At 40.0% G+C, this 19,762-nt stretch overlaps 1 protein-coding gene across 3 annotated transcripts in view; it reads left to right on the forward strand.

The window, feature by feature from the left end:
• Positions 1-19,762, forward strand: part of HECW1 (HECT, C2 and WW domain containing E3 ubiquitin protein ligase 1) — a 504,763-nt gene that overhangs the window by 277,060 nt on the left and 207,941 nt on the right. For all 3 annotated transcript variants that reach the window (XM_082259512.1, XM_082259513.1, XM_082259514.1), the window contains one exon: positions 7,804-7,911. In XM_082259512.1, coding sequence (XP_082115638.1) covers positions 7,804-7,911 — 108 coding nt within the window. The remainder of the gene's footprint in view (positions 1-7,803; positions 7,912-19,762) is intronic.

A 19,762-nucleotide genomic window follows, 5' to 3' on the forward strand; every position in this document is an offset into this window, starting at 1 on the left:
TGCCATCTTATCAGTGCCCATCAGTGCTGCCTATCAGTGCCAATTAGTGCAGCCTCATCAGCGCACATCAGTGAAGGTGTAAATATTTTTATTTACAACATTTTATAACCGAAAATAAGAAAAACTTTTTGTTTTCAAAATGTTCTGTCTTTTTTCATTTGTTTATCAAAAAGTAAAAAAACAGTGGTGATTAAATACCATCAAAATAAAGCTTTATTTGTCTCAAAAAAAATTATAAAGTTTTGTTTGGTTGCAGTGTTGCATTAACGCGCAATTGTCATTCAAAGAGCTACAGCACTGAAAATTAGCCTGGGCAGGAAGGGGGTGAAAGTGCACAGTAGGCAAGGATTGGCGCTGTGGAGAGCGCTTTTAAAGGAGCAACTGATATAGAGTTTTGAGAGTAAAGAGTTTATTTTTTTATTTTCACTGGGATACACATTTGTGGTTAAACACATTTCTACACAAAGAGTGTATAGAGCCATTTTTTTACTGTTTTGTATAGGCACTGATTGGTAGCCTATACTATTAAATTCAATGAGCTGCCTTAATGCAACGCACATTATTGTTCAACATGAAATTAATGTACCAAAAAAATCTAAATGGGCCCTAATGGAATAAATTCTTGTGTGTGTGCTTTAATGCACATTATTATACAATTTGCATGTAACACCAAATAAACATATTATCTACCCCATCTCTCTTTCCGTTTTCCACCGTTTTCCCCTTTTGTAACGCAATTTCACTTCAGAATAGGCAAAGCTGCCATCCAAAATAGTGGTGTTTGTCCTCGCCATAAGGCAGAAGTTTGTGTATGACAAAAGAGACTGAACAGAATTACAATCTTTTGGAGTAAGGGAGGGTTACAACCCTGTTTTTTTTTTATATCTGCATAGCTCCCGACTGTCCCTGATTTAGAACAAAGTCCCTCTTTCCCTGTTTCCTCCTTGGTATAATCTATATGTAAATTTCACTTTTTATCTTTCAAAAAGTGTTTCGCAGTGCTAAATCCTTTCATCCAAATTCTAAAGTGCTGCATTTGTAAATTTAAAAAGCCATCATATAGGTAAATTTGTGGTAAAAAAATGGTTAGATCAGGTCCCTTACCCCCTAAAAAATGTCATAGTTAACATCTTGTTAGTGGGTAGACTCACCTTGTTGAGGAACTGGAGATCCTTCAGGACCCCTTCCATTAATGAAGTCCTAACTCAGGTCCAAAAGCAGTGTACGTATGAGAATATGTTTGCACTGGCATCTAACCCTGGGAACTGGGTTCCCGATAGTTGGAAGCCGTGGGAGGTATGGTATGACAGATACCGCAGCACGCTTTAAATGACAAAACGATGTGATAGAATTGTATTGATAAATAAATAAACTCAGTTGATGGTAATCTTGACTCCTGTTGTTCTTTTCCTTCATTGACTGGAGCTGGGCTATAAATCTCAAGTTGACTACTACTGATGCTTATTTCCAGATGGGGGATGGAGGCCCCAATGTGTGGTCATTTGGAACAGACAATTGTAAGCCCACGCTCCAACCTTACTGATTTTGATTTTCCTGTTGTTTCATGTGCATCCTGTTTGTATTTCTGTTATGTTATGTGAAATACTTAATAAAAACGATTGAACATAAAAAAAAAAAACTGGTGGGTTCAACTTTTCATCACTTTGTATAATTTTTGTATATTTCTCCTTTAAGGTGGCATGGCAAGGGGGTCCGATGCCTACATACTTTTACTAATAGGTGTCCCTCATTCCCATCTTAAAAAGTTCGGAGGTATGCATCTGTGTCCCATTTGGGAGATTTCCCTTTACTTCCTGTCCTATATCCAAAACAGCAAGTGAGAGGAAATCCCACCAAAGTGAGGGAAGTCCTAGTCACCAGCAGGGTTTTTTTTCAGCTGGAATTTGGTGGAACTCGGTTCCACCACGTCTGGCTCAGGCCTTCTGCTCCCTGCTCACCACTATCACTTGTAAACACAGGGTCGTGGTTGAGTTCCTGCACCTTTTTTTCTGAGAATAAAAGAACTGGTCACCAGTATCACTAGAACTAGTGGAAGATATCCTCTATTACTGTACTGGGGACAACCCAAAAGTTGAGATTTTTTTTTACTTTCACTTGCGATGATAACGATAAACATGACAAATAGAGAGGGTTAATTTCCCTAACGGGGGCAAAGAAAGTAGTAAAAACTGACAGGAATTCTAATCCTTCTCCATTCTATCCATAACGAGAAAAAAAAAAAACAATGCTTTGCCTTAAGTTATATATATTTTTTTTTTTAAATGACATATGGGTATTTGCATTCTGTCAGAAAGAAATCCACTGAATGGGCATATGTAAACAACTAAATAAACATGCACGACAATATAAATGTACTTACTCCCCCATAAAAAGAGGGGTTGACAAAATGGAGTCCATAGGGCACCCAAATAAAACAAAACATACAAAAGTAACACCCAGAGCGCCACTACAGACTCAACACCTAAGAGTTATTTGATATTTATAGAAAATATATTATAATATATATAATATTTATTTATATTTTTATATACATTTTTTTACTTTTCTTCAGTCACTTCCTGATTTTCAGGCCTAGGCAAATTACATCATGCACCCCAGGAGTCTGCAGGAGGGGAGAAAGGGTTTTCTCAGCTAAGCACACCTTCCTGCCTGCATGCCTGAGCTAAAGCAAGATAAATTCCAGGAAGTAAATGTTACATGAATCATGTGCCCTTACTCAAGATGGCCAGAAATGCTAGGGGATGTTTTTCAACATAATTTCTCAGTAAAGTAAAGCATGGAGACATGTATGGATGGGTGGGTTTGCTTTGAATATTAAAAGTGAATTAAATGGAGTTTTCGGTTTGTGGTGCTCAGATGCAGAATAGGTCCACTTTAAGTCCACAGTGGAACTGGGGGACTACCTTTTTTCTTTTTAACACATATGAAGCTGTGAATAAAGTGATGAATGAAGTAAACTAATACCCCTATGCTTGCGCAAAAAGTTACCCAAAAAAATGAGTGATTACATTATTTACATAAAGCAGCATGTCTTAAAGCAAAAGCTTAACAAATGAACAAAGAGGTGATAATGGCCGCGCTTCCAGTGAACAATAATACTTTGGAAACGCAATAATTTGGGTGGGACTAAAACGTGACATGCCACTTCCCCTTTTTGGGAAGCAGGTGGAGCTGCTTTTTAAATGCCTGAGAACACTCAGCTGTTGTATGTGCAATTTTAATTGATTTAATAAAATGTTTGGACGTATTACGCTATGAGAGGCCTTCACTTATATATCATACTCCGAGCATCTATATCTACTGTATACTCACGGGCTCTTCCGGATGTTTACGGATTAGGGAATATCATTCATACTGAGTTTAACTACCTGTAATGGGGGTCAAAACCATCTGGTGAGTGTTTTACACATATGAATGTCGGTGGAGAAGGGACACACCAGCTCACGGGTGGTTTCTTGGTTTAGATGGTCTTGGAGGAGATTGAAAACAGTTGGGATTATGTTGTTTGTAACAATTAATTGGGTCTTTTGTGCACTTTGTTTCACTCTTCACAATTTTGTAATTTAGTTTTAATATAATTTTAATACATTTTTTTTGCTCACTGGAAGCGCCGTCATTATCACCTCTTTGTACATATGAAGCTGTCTATTTAAGCATTTACCTAACGTAGGATAGGAACAGCCAAGTACTTTTAGTAGCACAGTAGGGAACTTAAAAGCTATGTTGTTTTACACCCTGCAGAGACACACTTACATTACAATTTACAGTTTATCTGCACTTAAAGCTATTTTACCAGTAATTACTCTTCTTGGCAGTATCAGCAGCATTTCATAACACAAGGGGGATCTATTTGTAAAACATGTGTTGCACAAAAGTTGGAAACATTTGTGCAAGCTGAAAGAATTTTCACAGTATGTTTTCTAATAGAATAATTTCTATATCATCAGCTCCATTTAGTGGCCAAAATGTGGGAAGTTTTTCTGAAATACCTCTGAGAAAATATACCAAATTTTGGCCACTAGATGGAGTTGATGATACAAAGAGTTTAAGCGGAGTTCCACCCAAAGTGGAACTTCCTCTCTTTTGCATTCCTAAAGTGACACTAAACTCTAGTTTAAAAAAAACACATATTCAGTTATATATTCTTAACTCAAAAAAGTAACTTTGAATCCTCTCAACCTCCTCCGAATCTCCGAATTCCTTTTATTTTTTTCCAGTAAAAAAAGCTCCAAATTCCTGATCTAACTTCCTGGTAAATGCTGGATACCTTCATTCTCCATGGTCCCATTGTATGTAGGAACGAAGTCACCCTCTCTTACTCGCTCCAGATATGGACTAGGGACTATGAGATGTTTAGTGTGACTGTGCATAGAGCAGAGTACGTGACCACAACTAACATGCACTGCTTGTTTCAAACAAGCTTCAAAGGAGAAAAGCTTACCAGGAGGTGGAAAACATATGAAAAATAGATTACAAGGCCATTAAATAGCAGATGCCCATGGTTTTTTTTTTTTTTTGGAGCATAAGGATATCATTTAGGTGAAACAAGGTGTCACATAAAAAAGGGGGCACAAAAATACAGGCATCATAAGGTGGTAGGGGGGAATTTCATACAAAAAAAATGTGAAAAATATTGTTATTTTTTCAAAATTGACGCGCTTATTTTGTTTATAGCGCAAAAAGTAAAAATCGCAAAGGGGGATCAAATACCACCAAAAGAAAGCTCTGTTTGTGGGAAAAAAAAGGTTGTCAATTTCATTTGGGTACAGCGTCGCACGACCACGCAATTGTCCGTTAAAGTCACGCAGTGCCGAATCGCAAAATAGGCCCTGGTCTTTGAGCAGCCAAATCCTCCGGGGCTTAAGTGGTTAAGGTGACATGGCAGGGTGTGTGTCCTATGCCTACATACTTTTGCTAATAGGTGTCCCTCATTCCCAGGGCTGCCATCAGGGGAGGACAGACCATACACATGTAGGGGGTCCAGGAATCCTGAGGGGCCCGGGTGCCCTAGCACTCGCAACATTAACTTGCTGCCCCTCGCTTTTATCCCTGCAGCCCCCCCGCAATGAACAACAATATCCTCCAGCTCTAAGCTGAGCAGTAGCAGAAGCAACATGGGTCCTACACAGAGACAATAAACACTGAACTGTGAGAGGGGGAGGAGCAGACTGAGACCAGGGGTTGGGTCAGCAGGCACAGGAGCACAAATGGCATGGGAACCCTTAGCCTCAGGTTCCGGTGCGTTATTCTCTCTGCAGCAGATTTTATACAGCAGATTTTGTACAGCCTACAAAAATGAAAAACGTTGTGCAAGCTTAGTGAATATTTGCTATATGGTGAGTCTCTTGCTATATGGGGAACCTCTTTGCTGGATTGGACTGCCTCATTCCTATATAGGGATATCTCCTCTGGATTGGGATGTCTCCTCTGGATTGGGATGTCTCTTTGCTGAATATTTGAAGATGTCCCTTCTGGATTGAGCTGTCTCTTTGCTATATGGGGATGTCTCTTTGCTGAATACATGGGAATGTCTCCTCTACATTGGGATGTCTCTTTGCTGAATATCTGGAGCTGTCTCTTTGTTGGATTGGGATGTCTCTGCTGTATTGGGCTTTCTCTTTGCTGAATATACGGGGCTGTCTCTTTGCTGGGTTGGGCTTTCTCTTTGCTGGATTGGGCCGTCTCTTTGCTGGATTGGGCCATCACTTTGCTGAATATATAGGGCTCTCTCTTTGCTGCATTGGGCTATCACTTTGCTGAATATATGGGTCTGTCTTTTTTCTGGATTCTGCTGTCTCTTTGCTGAATTCATGGGGTTGTCTCTTTGCTGGATTGGGCCATCTCTTTGCTGACTATATGGGACTGTCTCTTTGCTAGATTGGGATGTCTATTTGCTGGATTGGGCCATCTCTTTGCTGAAAATATGGGTCTGTCTTTTTGCTGGATTCTGCTGTCTCTTGGCTGAATATATGGGGTTGTCTCTTTGCTGGATTGGGCCATCTCTTTGCTGACTACATGTGGTTGTCTCTTTGCTAGATTGGGATGTCTATTTGCTGGATTTGGCAATCTCTTTGCTGAATATATGGTGGTGTCTCTTTTTTGAATTGGGCCCTCTCTTTGCTGAATATATAGGGCTGTCACTTTACTGCACTGGGCCATCTCTTTGCTGAATATATGGGGATGTGTCTTTGTTTCATTGGGCCATCTCTTTGCTGAATATATGGGGATGTTTATTTGCTGGATTAAGCTTTCTCTTTGAAAAGGTAGTGCAGTTAGTGTTTGTGTACTGTCCTGCTCAAAAGTGTCTACCTTGTCGTAGTGGCAGGCTTCATATTTTTGGCCAAAATAAAATTCCTTACCAGGGTTGCACTGTTTCCGATACTGGTATTGGTGCCATTACTAAGCATTTGCATGTGAACTCGTACTTGTACAAATGCTCCGATACCTAAGTCATAGTGACTTTAGCCTTTGTTCACACAGGAGTGGTGCGGAAAATGCATGTGATTCGGACATGAATCGCGCAACTTTCTCTTCTTAAATTGCATGTGATTCTTTGAAGTGTGGTTTGATCTCATTCATTTTGTATGGGCTCAAATCTCAAAAGTATCGGTAATTGGTAGCAGCAAGCACTTTAGCACAAGTGACGGTACTCGTGCTCACCGATAAAAAAATTGTATCGGTGCAACCCTATTTCTTACTGTTAAATCTTGATGTGCTAATGACTTGGGATACACTTTTCATATTCCTATAATAAAAGTTGTAAGAGTGTTAAAATAAAAGTGGGTGCACTCAAGGATTTGGTGGGATGACCAGTGGACGGATTTGGTGGGATGACCAGTGAGTGGCTGCCCTGCTCGTTCCCATCTCAAAAAGTTGAGGGGTATGGTAATTCAGTTTTTGTACTTTTTTTATTCTTATACTAGGTTGCAATATCTATTGCACCTGAAAGATGGATTCACCAAAGGGTTTTCTCAGCAGAACAGGATTGACAATAGCGAAGACATGCAACATTTGGGATTCCATACCAACCAGATTTCAGTTTTATTAGGTGGAATTCTGGTTGGTTACTAATGATTTGTAACAATCCCAATTTTCACTGTCAGGGTGATAAGGATGTGGAACTCTCTGCCACAATTGGTGGTGTCAGCTTGGAGTATTGATATTTTTAAAAGACTCTTGGACATGCAACTTAAAGAACACAACATACAGGTATATGGGAAATAATTATTGACACTGACACACATACACCAACAAAGGTTGAACTGGATGGACTATTGTCTTTATTCAACCTTACCTACTATGTAACTATGATTACTGTCCTTCCATTTTGCTCCATTCAAGGGCCAGCAATTGTTTCATTCACATAGGTAATGCGTGCATTTCTTTATTTTCACCTGCTGATCTTGCCAATAACACACTTTCTGTCCTAGAGGGCTAATTTTACATTTTCTATGGGGGAGCAGCAGCATTGTCAACCTAGGCTGCTCTCCTGATTTCAACTACAAACACCTTCCCCTTTCCTGTCTCCGCAACACATAGGGAGGTGTTCTGTAGTTTACCAAAAGGAACAAAGAAGGTTAATAACATTGTTTGAGATTTCAATTCAGTACAGGTGAAGTTACTAAGACACTAGATTTTTGACAGAATCAGCAGGTACTTTTCTGAAAAAAATAACATCTAAAGATTGTAAAGTTACAGTATATTACATCTTTGTTCTTGGGTTTAGATACACTTTTGTGGTACTTTGTGTTTCTCATTGAACTTTCTGAATCTTGTTTACAGATGAAGTGCTGTCTGAAAATTTTCTGGATTACAAGAACCGTGGTGTGAACGGCTCTCACAGGGGGCAGATAGTCTGGAAGATTGATGCCAGCTCTTATTTTGTGGAACGTAAGTGCACTTAAATATAATGGGTGCTTTCCTAAAACTATGCATTGATAATGATGGGAGAATCTGCAAGGGTTTTGATTTGCCAATGGTTTGGTTAATCTTGTTCAAAATTCAACAAACTCAAACTTAGAAGAGTGCACAGGAGGGGGCGCACACGCCTAGTGCATTACGAAAGGTTTATTGTAAAAAACAAAACATACAGCCAAATGAATACTCACAAATATAAATGTATACAGGTGATGCTACAAACACACCGTGATGCTACTCTGAGAACTGACGCGTTTCGGCGGACGCACCCCTTCTTCAGAGCTCTTTTACAGTTGTCTACTAGACTCATGTGTGCTCTTTTACATTTGTCTACTAGATTCCCCAATCTGAAGAGGGCTGCATCGATAAAGCATACCAGAAGGATGCTATTCCATTGCTTTTAATGATCCACTACACAAGTGAATTTTAAGGCAGAACTAAAAGTGTTTACCCAAACATAGAGACAAATCCTGAAGTCTATGGGAGGCAAACTTTGTTGTTAAATCTGGCTTTTTTTAGGACTAATAGGCAAACTATTGTTAAAAAAGCAAAATTGGTGCAGCGCAAATCCTCTAAGTGATCATAATAATGCTGAAAAGAACTAAAAGTCCCAAAGGATGGAAAAATCAGTCCTTAAGTCCAATCTGTGTTGAATGTAGAAAATAACGGCTCCACACAGTGAACTCCCTCCACCAGATAGCACACATGTTCCCTCACCTTATATTTTGAACACTGTTTCACCAGAGGTCAAAAATCGCAATGAATATCACATCATACACATCAAACAATCGGCTTCAGGTTCACGAACATACATCTTAAGGTAATTCAGGACCAGGTACCGCTCATGGACATATGCCCCAGGTAATGATATTCACAGATGTTTCAAAGGATATGGACATAAAAAAGAAACAGGAGCCTCTAAGTGCAGACTGCTAATACTATACGTTTTTAATAGAAGAAATATTACATTGGGGAAGACATAAACAGGCACATCAGTAAAACTCAGCGTTGTGGGCTCCACAAGCCACCACAAGAGCTCGAGGCAACGGCAGCAGCAGTGGGTGACGTCAATCAAATGCGACTCCACCTCCCGTACGCGGCGTTACATCCAATGGGACTTCGTCTGACGTCTCCCTGGGCATAATTAGAATAGGTGTATTGATATCCATACATTTCCTAATTTTTTTTAGGTACAAGAACTTAAATGGGTCTCCTGCAAGCATAGGATATGTAGTTTGTGACATTTCAGAAATTCAAATAAAGAAGCTCTCTCAAATTCTGAATTAAGCCCCCTTACATTCCCGGAGATACACGTGACAGTGGACATAGTTAAATACTAACTAAGGTGGGCAGGGTAAAAAATGGGCACACGGCTCCTTGGGCCAGCAATAGTCCCCTTCATAGCTGCAAACCCTTAGAAGGGAGGAGGCAAAGCAGAAAACATCCACACTCATACACACCACATACATACTGGCAAAAACATTGAAGAAAACAAAGGACATTAGTAGTGAAAACTACAAAAATTGTAGCCCTGTCCAGAACCAAAAACAAGGAGAGGGCTTTATCCCAAAACAGAAGGCAAATGTAGAGAACATGGCCTACTTAACCAAAGTTTATGGAACAAAAAATTTGGATATAATAGAGAACAAACTTATAACTATCAATGGCAGCAGAGTTTTGCAGGAAGAGGACACACTCCTCTTGTCAGGGCAAAACTGAAGTGACCTGCCCCAGCAGACCGCTTCCAAAAGCTGAGATTCAAAATGGATAATAAACTTTTAAAGGGATCACCCATTTTAGGTTTCAGGGGTGTGCTTAGATGCAGCTTGGCCAGGCTGACTCAGAGATTCAAAGCAAGAGAGAGCATTTACAGGGGATTAAAAAAAATGCACTTGGCCTTGGTAAAGAACTCTCAGGGTAGCAGGAAACAGCATGGAATATTGAATGGCTTTCTCTCTCAATTTCTGCTTCACATGTTGGTACTTGGCTCTCAGGGTGCAGATTATGGGAGAGTAATCCGGCAAAAGGGACACCACCACATTGTTGATCCTCAGGCTCCCCTTCAGACGAGCAGAGCGTAAGATGGAATCCTTGTCTCGATAGTTGAGAAGACGTATCACCATGGCACATGGGGGATAGGCCTCAGGTAGAGACCTGACAGGGACTCCATGGGCCCTTTCAATCACAAAGCAGGCAGACAGACAGTCCCAGCCAAATTCTTGCATGAGCCAGCTCTCCAAGAACGACACCGGGTTAGATCCCTCCACCCGCTCAGGTAGGCCCACCAATCTGAGATTGCTTTGTCTCAGGCGGTTTTCTAAGTCATCCACCTTGTCCTCCAATGGTTTTATTTTAGTGCCACAGGTTTTAATTTCAGGGAGGGTAGGGATGACAGTGTCCTCTAGATCACCAATGCGTCGCTCAGTAGCAGAGAGAGTCTCAAATTTTATGCATGTCCTGGTCTATTATAGTGATATCCAGTTTAAGTTCCTTCACCTTACTTATGAGATCGGAAAAGTTTACCTTAATTGTCCTGAGGACATCCAGCAGGGTACACTCCAGTGCTGGGTCATCCGCCAGCCTGGCCTCACTCTGAGAGGTTTGGGAGAGTAGCACAGGTGGCGCTGATGACGGTGATGGATCAGGCGCCTCTCCTATCAGTTCTGGAGTGGATGAAAGAGAAGATTGAGGAGCGGTGGCCATCTTGGCAAGAGCGTGTGGTGATACTCATCTTGGCCGGGGGCTATATCTTTCACCTTACCATCCACTAAAGCACACATCGAGAGTGCCATATCCCTCTCTAGGGAGCCAGAGGAGAAGTCAGCCGAAATGGGGGACCAGGTAAGCAGGATTACTCAGGATTATTCAGAGGAGAGCCCGGAGCTGTTGAGAAGAGCGTCCGTTCACATGCCGTGTCAGCCTCAATATCATGTATCTACTACATCATCCTGCACAGTTGGGCATGCAGACCCGCTCCCGCTGTGTATAATGTGGATACCGGAGATCACTGGCTAGGCACACGTTTAACCCTTTGATCCCCCTGATGGGAACCCCTTCCCAAACAAAGTCTCATTAGTACAGTGACAGTGCATATTTTTTAGCACTGATCACTGTATTATACGTAATATACGCTTATATGTAATATACGCTTATTGGGATTTTTTTTACCAAAAATATGTAACAGAATACATATTAGCCTAAATTGATGAAGAAATTTGTTTTCTTACATTTTTGTCTTAGATATGTTTTATATCAGAAAGTGAATTTTTTTTTTTTTTTTTTTTTAAATTGTCTGCTTTTTTTTTTTATAGTGCAAAAAATAAAAATGCAGAGGTGATCAAATACCACCAAAATAAAGCTCTATTTGTGGGAAAATGGCATAAATGTTATTGGGGTACAGCTTCGCAGGACCACGCAATTGTCAGTTAAAGTAAAGTGAATCTTCCAGAAGTCAAGTGGTTAAGAGACCACAGATGACACAGTAGTGTAAAACTGGCCTGCACCAGGACCATTTTAAACAGCAAGGCCAGGCTTAACTTTACTTGAGACAAAAAGCATGGGCTCGGGCTTTACTGCAAAATTTAAAAAAACACAGATAATACAGTGGTGTAAACTTGGCTAGTAGCAGGATACTTTTAGAGAACAAGGCTAAGCCCCAGTTTACCTGCCTAACTTGAAAAAAAGGCCCTATCAATAAAATAAACAACAAAATACCCCCCAAATAAATGAAAACCCCCTAAATACAGTACCAACACCTGAAACAAAAGCCCATTTTAAAAGGGACGCCTTGCAGTAAAATAAAGAAAAAAAAAGTTGATAAGGACAGGACAGCAGCTAAAAGTGACAGCAAATGGGTGATTGCCCAAAGAGCTAGCAATCAGAATTTAAGTACAGTGTCAGCTTTCTTATGCTTTCTCTGCAATCGCTTTCAATATAATGACAGTATTGCTCCCATATATAGCAAGGTGGCTGGCTGAACTAAAAGTTCCTTTATTGGCCGTTCTAGGCCTGATGGACATAGTTCAAAGGTTTTAAAGTGCAATATGGTGCAGAAGAACCTACACATAAAAACCTTGAAATCTGCCTTTAACCACTGCAAAGCTCAAGCTTTGGATTTTCCAAAGCTAGCTATCATCTTAGTGGCTGTTACTATTAAGGGGATTTGGATTCCCTGTATGGGCTAATTTTTCAATGAATGTTTTTGGTATTTAATGGAAATCTGTACTTGTATAGGGTCTGTAGTTTTAGATGTTGTACTAGGGGTACTAGTTGTTTGACTGTCATTCTGATCTAATAGCTTCTGTGAAGATACAGTACTAACTTGGAACAAACATGCAAATGAAAGTAAATTCAGGACCCTCCTAACCTGCATACTTGTCCAGGTTAATTCCCTTGAAAGCATTACAGCCAAGCAATAATATAAGTAAAGGTCTGCAGTGGTATATTCTTCAATGTTTATTTTGTATTTTGTGTTGTAAACTGTGAATGTATATTAAGATTTGGGGTCAGAAGGCAAGCACCCTAAAAAATTCCCAATCATATTTTTCTAAATTAAAGTTGTTGTTTCAACTGATTTCTGTGAAAACGATGTTTTGGAAGATGTGTTGAAAAACAGTTTTGTTTTTCCTGATGTAAGAATGGCTGATGACAGTGAAGCTTATCTTGGGAAGTGGTGGATTAGATCTGTATCTCCTAACTTGTTTAAAAGAAAATACAACTGATTAAGGCCCCTTTCACAATGGCGGAGTCTGCCATTGGATCTGCCTGCTCATCAGAGGATCTCTCCACTGATCCCCGCTGAGTAGGCAGATGATGGGTCCTTGTTCACTTCGCTGATGCAGAGCCGACATAGACACAACACAACCCACCTGTGCGTTTCCATCCGACTGTCATCTGATTTTATCCTCCAGATGGACGGGTAAGGAATCTGTTTTTGGCTGACAAGATCAGAAATCCGTTGACATCCATAAAGATATAATACTGCACTAGATAAACAAACCCTATATCAACAGAAAAAAGCAGCTTGCACCAATCCTGAAATGTGGATATAAAAAAGGCTTAAAATAACATGCAGCGCTTTTGATATTAAAATTCACAAAAAATCAATTGGGGAGTAAAAGTTCATAAGAAGTCCACACACATATGAATGAATGGGGAATCCCAGGAACAGACAGAGTAAAAGTTGTAAGTTGTGAATCCAGAAGCCACCACCAGCAAACACCAGGTATCCAAGCCTCTTACCGGATCTGACAGACCCCCATTACAGAGATCAGTCTAGCGTGCCCAATAAACAATCACTCATGTGGAGCCGATCCCAGATCCAAAAATCTTCCAAGTCAAGCAGCCCAGTCTCAGTGAATGACAGACAATATGGTCCACAAGGTGGTGACCTGACTTCTCTCAGATGGAGCGCACAGACATGAAGTGATGGGGTACAGACAGACATCCGTTGACATCCTCCACTCCACAGAGAGCAATGGATGGTCCAATGGGGTCCGCCTGAAAAACTGACAGGTGGACCCAATCAGTGTTAAGGGGCCTAAAGAGATATTGCAAGTATGTTAGCTGTCATGTACTTCCTGTCCTAGAAGACCAAACTCTTCTTCAGAAAGATGAACTCCTTGTTTGCATAATCAAAACTTTATTTTATCATGTGTGAAAAAAACTAGAAAAAGTGGAGCATTTTGTTTTGTGCACAAATCTATAAGACCAGTAAATTAGCATGAATAGAAAGTACATCCAATAAAAGGTGTAACAATTGTATGTAAAATACACTATAATCAATAACGTGAACATGTTCCATTCAAAAAGGAAACTGTTGATTTAAATTCTCAAAAATGCTAGCATAAGTATCAATTCTCAGAAATGTTAGCATAAGTAAGACAGTGGTTTTCTATGTGCCAGCATACATGTGCTGTGGCGTGCAGAAAAAAACGCATCTCATTGGACATGGTGTGAAACAGCCCTAGGGAACACCCTCTTTTGCCCTTGGCCAGAATCAAAGAATCATTTGTTTAAAGTGGTTGTAAACTTCTGAAATGAAAAATGAACAAAGCATATCACTTTATAGTGTACTTGCCTCAATCCAAAACTAGTGTTAGTAATAGTTGCTCTGTCTTCCCTCTACTATCTGCATGAGTCACTTCTGACAGGTTATACTGACCCTACAGAATCCTGGGTACATCCCTGCTCATACTCTATCACACAGAATGTGATTGACAGCCTCAGCTAGGAGACTATATAGAAGGGGTGTGTCCTTTCTTTCCACTCAGGTCTCAGTTTACAATGAGCTCCCTGCTTTATGCTCTGCAGTGTGTGACATCAGATTACCACCCCTTGCCTTCTGGAAGCTTAGACATTATGTGTGAAATGTGTACTTTAGGAGACTGTAGAGGAGAGAGGACTGCAACAAGTACAGCTTATTTAGCAGAATTTGTTTCATTTCTGCATTTCACCCACTGCTTGTCACTTCACTGGGTATATGTAGGGGTTTACAACAAATTTAAACAGATTTCCAGTAAAGAATACCACCAGCTTGAAAGGTTCAAAAAGAATGGAAAAGCAAAGGGTAACATGTTTTCAAGCAGCATAGATGAGTATGTGTCCTAAAATATTAGGCGAATGGATGCTTTACACAAAAAAAGCAGATAGAGTTTCTCATTTAAAAAAAATGAGGGCAAAATGTTTTACCAGTTTTTCTAGTTTTTATGCTGGATATGTATGGCACTTAGATACATTGATTGTGCATTGATTGTGCTACATTTAGCTATTGCTTTCTAATTTCAGGTTGTGTGGCACAGATGCAAGGCAATTACCTGCAGCATCTCTATTCCAAGGAATGCTATGCTGTAGGTACATCAGATGCTACTTTTTGGTAAAAAGGGAGTCAAAGATGTCAAATGTGCTCAGATGTAAAATATTCCGACACATTTAATATTTGTAGTGTCTTTTAGGCGGGTATGTAAATAGTTCAGTAGCAAGACTGACTTAAATTAAAGTGTAATTTTATTTTATCACACTTGGCATCATCATATAATTGAAACAAAAGATAAAACAAATTATAGTTCGGTGTAGTAAAAACAAAAATACAAGAAATAAAAGCAGTAGTTATATAAATGTGCCAAGCTTAGAGTCATGGCTGTCCTAGAAGCAGTAGTAAGTGATGTCATCCTAAGCTTCCAAGAGAATGCACGTGTCTAAATATGTCAAAGGGTATACCTGTATGCACTGTATAGTCTTCATGTCTTCATACAGTATGTCTTAGTGTGTGAATGGATTGCCATCTCTTAAACAGTCTTTTAATGTTACATGTAGACATCATAATTCTCATAACTTGTAAGGCAAACATTAATACTGCTTACTACAATGATTCCATAAAAGGGAGGGGAAACTACATGTATGAACTTTGATTGACAAGATCACATGTAACACATGTTCTTGTTCTGTAATGTGACTTCACAGGTAGAAAGGTGACATGGCTGCAAGTTTCTCTCATGGTTTTAACAATGTATAAAAAGATAATATATATTGAAAATATATACACTATATTACCAAAAGTATTGTGACACCGCCTTTACATGCACATGAGCTTTAATGCCATCCCAGTCTTAGTCCCAGTCATAGTCCCTTAGTAGGGTTCAATATTGAGTTGGTCCACCCTTTGCATACATATATTCGTTTAAATACTGTTAGTTAGGATTAGTGTATTCTTAGTCATAATTAATAGCATCTGTGTGTATCTGTGTATTGGGAAACCTGCCTTTATACCCACATGGATTTTAATGGCATCCCATTAGTCCATAGGGTTCAATATTGGGTTTACCCAACCTTTGCAGCTATAACAGCTTCAACACCTTTAGGGAGGCTATCCACAGGGTTTAAGAGCGTGTCTATGGGAATGTTTGACCATTCTTCCAGAAGCGCATTTTTAAAATTAGGCACTGATGTTGGAGGGAAGGCCTGGCTCACAATCTATGCTCTAATTCATCCCGAAGGTGTTCTATCAGGTTGAGGTCAGGATCGTGTGCAGGCCAGTCAGGTTTCTCCACCCCAAACTCGCTCATTCATGTCTTTATGTACCTTGCTTTGTGCACTGGTCCAAATTATTTGGTGGAGGGGGGATTATGATGTGGGGTTGTTTTTCAGGGGATGGGCTTTGCCCCCTAGTTCCAGTTATGAGAATTCTTGAGGAGTCAGCATACCAAGACATTTTGGACAATTTTATGCTCCCAATTTTGTAGGAACAGTTTGGGGATTGCACCTTCCTGTTCCAACATGACTGTGTACTAGTGCACAAACAAGGTCCATAAAGACATGGATGAGCGAGTTTGGGGTGGAGGAACTTGACTGGCCAGCACAAAGTCCTAACCCCAACCCAATAGAACACCTTTGGGATGATTTAGAGCACAGACTGAGTGCCAGGCCTTCTATCCAACATCAGTGCCTAACCTCACAAATGCGCTTCTGGAAAAATGGTCAAACATTCCCATAGACACACTCCTAAACCTTGTGAACAGCCTTCCCAGAAGAGTTGAAGCTGTTATAGCTGCAAAGGGTGGGTAAACCCAATATTGAACCCTATGGACTAATGGGATGCCATTAAAATTCATGTGGCTATAAAGGCAGGTTTCCCAATACACAAATACACACAAATGCTATTAATTATGACTAAGAATACACTAATCCTAACTAACAGTATTTAAACAAATATATGTATTATTCCTCTATTACACTGATCCTGTCTAATCCAATCTCATCTACCAAGACAACCTATACCACAGATACCAGATATGCCCAGTCTTCAGCCTCAGCCTCAGCTGATGAACTTGTCTCAATCATTTACTTAAAGCTCATTCATACTTTTACAGCAATTATGATTAATCATTAAAACCAAATATTTTGCAAGCTTGCCATTTCATTTATATCATTTATAACTCCTATAAGTGCCGAATTATGAGTTTAGAATAAAAATCTAACATCAGAATTGTAGCAGTGCAGGGTCAGTTAAATGTGCTGTACGAAGTTGCACATGTATGAATCTCACAATTATACTGTACACATTGTACATTTATTAACATGGCTCTTTGGGCATGAAGTCAAACCATCTGTTTAAGGTTACCCTAATCATTGTGCAAAGAATTTCCTTTTCTTTATCCTCATGTAAAATCCACAAACTACTTGGTAATCCTGGCATTTACATTTCTGCGGATACTTCTGCCTCTGGCATGACAATGCTATAAAGCCACGAAACAAATGCTTCCTCCACCCAGGATTGCTGGGACCCAGAAGTGCTCCACATCATTGTCTTTTCATTGCACATGCATTGGTTAATCAGATTTAGCTGAGGCACAACTTTTTTGACGCTCCAGGATGAATGAGGTTAAGGTGAGTAAGAGGTGACGCCATCTCTTCCAGTACAACATTATTGATAAAACAAGGTTCTGCCCACCATTCACTTCATTACTACACACTGTGGACGGGCAGCAGTCAAAAAGACTTTAAAAAAGATATTTGCAATGCTGATTTTAGAAATAGATAGCATGGAAGGCTAGAGCACTGGTAAAATTAGCAATTGCTTAGTTGCTTTCTTAGTGCTTCTCTTTCAACTTTAAGTCATTAATCAGAGTCCCCTGGATTCATGATTTCCACGATTCTTCACAGATCAGACAAAATCTGAATGCAAATATTTAGGTAAATAAGAATTTACTGTGTCGTCAATTCTCCAAATTGATCACAAATGAAGAGGGTTTGGGGAAGCACCATAGACACCCTAGCTTTAGCTCATATATGAGAAAACAAGGTGATCGGACAAAATGTTTTCCTCAGTCTGGGCTCTCTTTCCTTAAAGGACACTTGGGGGTACCTGCATAGCAGTAATAGACATAGTATCATTGCTCAAGAGCAACACCTCTTATGTCTGGGTACACATAGTATACATTGTATCGGCTTAGTAAATACATGTATTCTTTATGTATTTAGACATCATGCTGTCCTGTGATGACTTCTTTTGTATCAGCCACTTTTATCTTGTATTATTTTAGAAACAAAAAATGTGATAATATGCCTATGGAGGCTGCTTGCTGTGTGCTTTATGTTCACAGATACTACTTAAAGTGTTTATCTTTTGCTGCCTGTATCCCGACATTTTCTATCCAGGAGATTCACCAGGAAAAAAGAAAACAGCTTTACAAACAGAAAAAATATTCATCATGGGGAGTTATTGCAGGAACAAGTGTCCCTAATGGAGGATTTTCCCATAACTCTTACTCTGATAACCCTAAATTATTTTACCTTCCCTTTACTTTTTATCTTGGTGACAACGATCAACAGAACAATTAGAGGGTGGTGGGTATTTAAAAATGGCACCATAACTCTTCTGACAAGTTATGGGTGTCACTGGAAAAGACCCCTGTGGGCTGTAATATAGCCTGGGCGCCCAGGATCCCAGCTGCGTCGAACGGTCTATCTACCTGGACATCCCCATTCACACGGGCTACTTTGCACATGTGGGACAGGATAAACAGGGATTGGGAGCTTGCACCCCTGACTTTACCATTGCCTTCTCTGGGTGGCTTCCCATGGTTTGCGCCAGGAGAGGAATGCTCCTTTTTTAGAACATGGGTTGCAGATGGAGACACTTGATGCCTTAAAATAGCTCCTATGGGGCGTCTCCTAGACTTAGAGCTACTCCCAAGGACATATGGAGTGTTCCCTCTAGATTCTTGGCAATTTGGGCATGTAAAACATTCCCTTCAGAGGCTAGCCCCCAAGCTCCCCTCCTCTGATTTCCTCACAAAGTTTGAACAAATGTGCACTCACCAAACTGATACTTCACACTTGCTATCTACAACATACCAGGCTATGCTGGGAGCGCAGCCCTGTACAACCCCTATTCCTTTTTTTTTTTTTCAACCCCTATTTCATACTTGAGTGGGAGGTTGAACTGGGAGTTACTTTCATGGCACCCCAATTACAAAAAATAATTAACCTAACTCATAATGCCTTCATAATTACAAAAACTCAAGAATCATGTTATAGGTTTCTATCTATGTGGTACCAGACACCCAATTGCTTAGCCAGGATTTCCCCACAAGTGGATTCTAGGTGCTGGAGAGGTTGCCTACAAGAAGGCACCTATTTACACCTATGGTGGACCTGCCCCAAGATTCAAAAATTTTGGCACAATATTTCCCCATGGATAAAAAAAAACTCTTAGGTCTATTGAATTTACCCCTCTAAATTATTTGTTTCATGACATTCCCTCCTCTCTAAAAGCTTATAAATGTAGTGTTACTCCACACCTCCTAAATGCAGCTAAATGTCTTATTCCCAGGTATTGGAGATAAAATATTCGCCCTACCTTTGAAGATTGGCGGACGGAGGTCGAGAGGGTTATGGAGGCAGAAAGATGGGTTTATACAAGTCAGCAAAGGGAACAACAGTTCTTGGACATCTGGTCTGGGTGGATGTATTACTCCATATAAATGGATAAGAACGATTAGTCATCCCGGGGGAAATTGGACTCCTGGATAGGGCCATGTTGGGATATGGGAGGGTGACATTGTCTCTGTCTGCCTAGGGTCCCACCCTATACTCATAAATCTTCAATAACAGTGCTGCATCACTTTAAATAAATAAATGGCAAATTATAATATGCTCAACTGTGCATATAAGTGATGAGCAAATGTAAATTATTAGATGGTATATTAAAATCATATGTGACCAAAAACATTAGTCCATTGCAACTGTCCCAAAAGAAATGTGCAAAGAGGCACAAAATGTGCAAAATCTGGTGCTCTCTTTAACAATCAAGTGCTTGTGCTCT

Source organism: Pelophylax lessonae, assembly GCF_965119305.1.
Source record: "Pelophylax lessonae genome assembly, chromosome: 5".
NCBI lineage: Eukaryota > Metazoa > Chordata > Amphibia > Anura > Ranidae > Pelophylax > Pelophylax lessonae.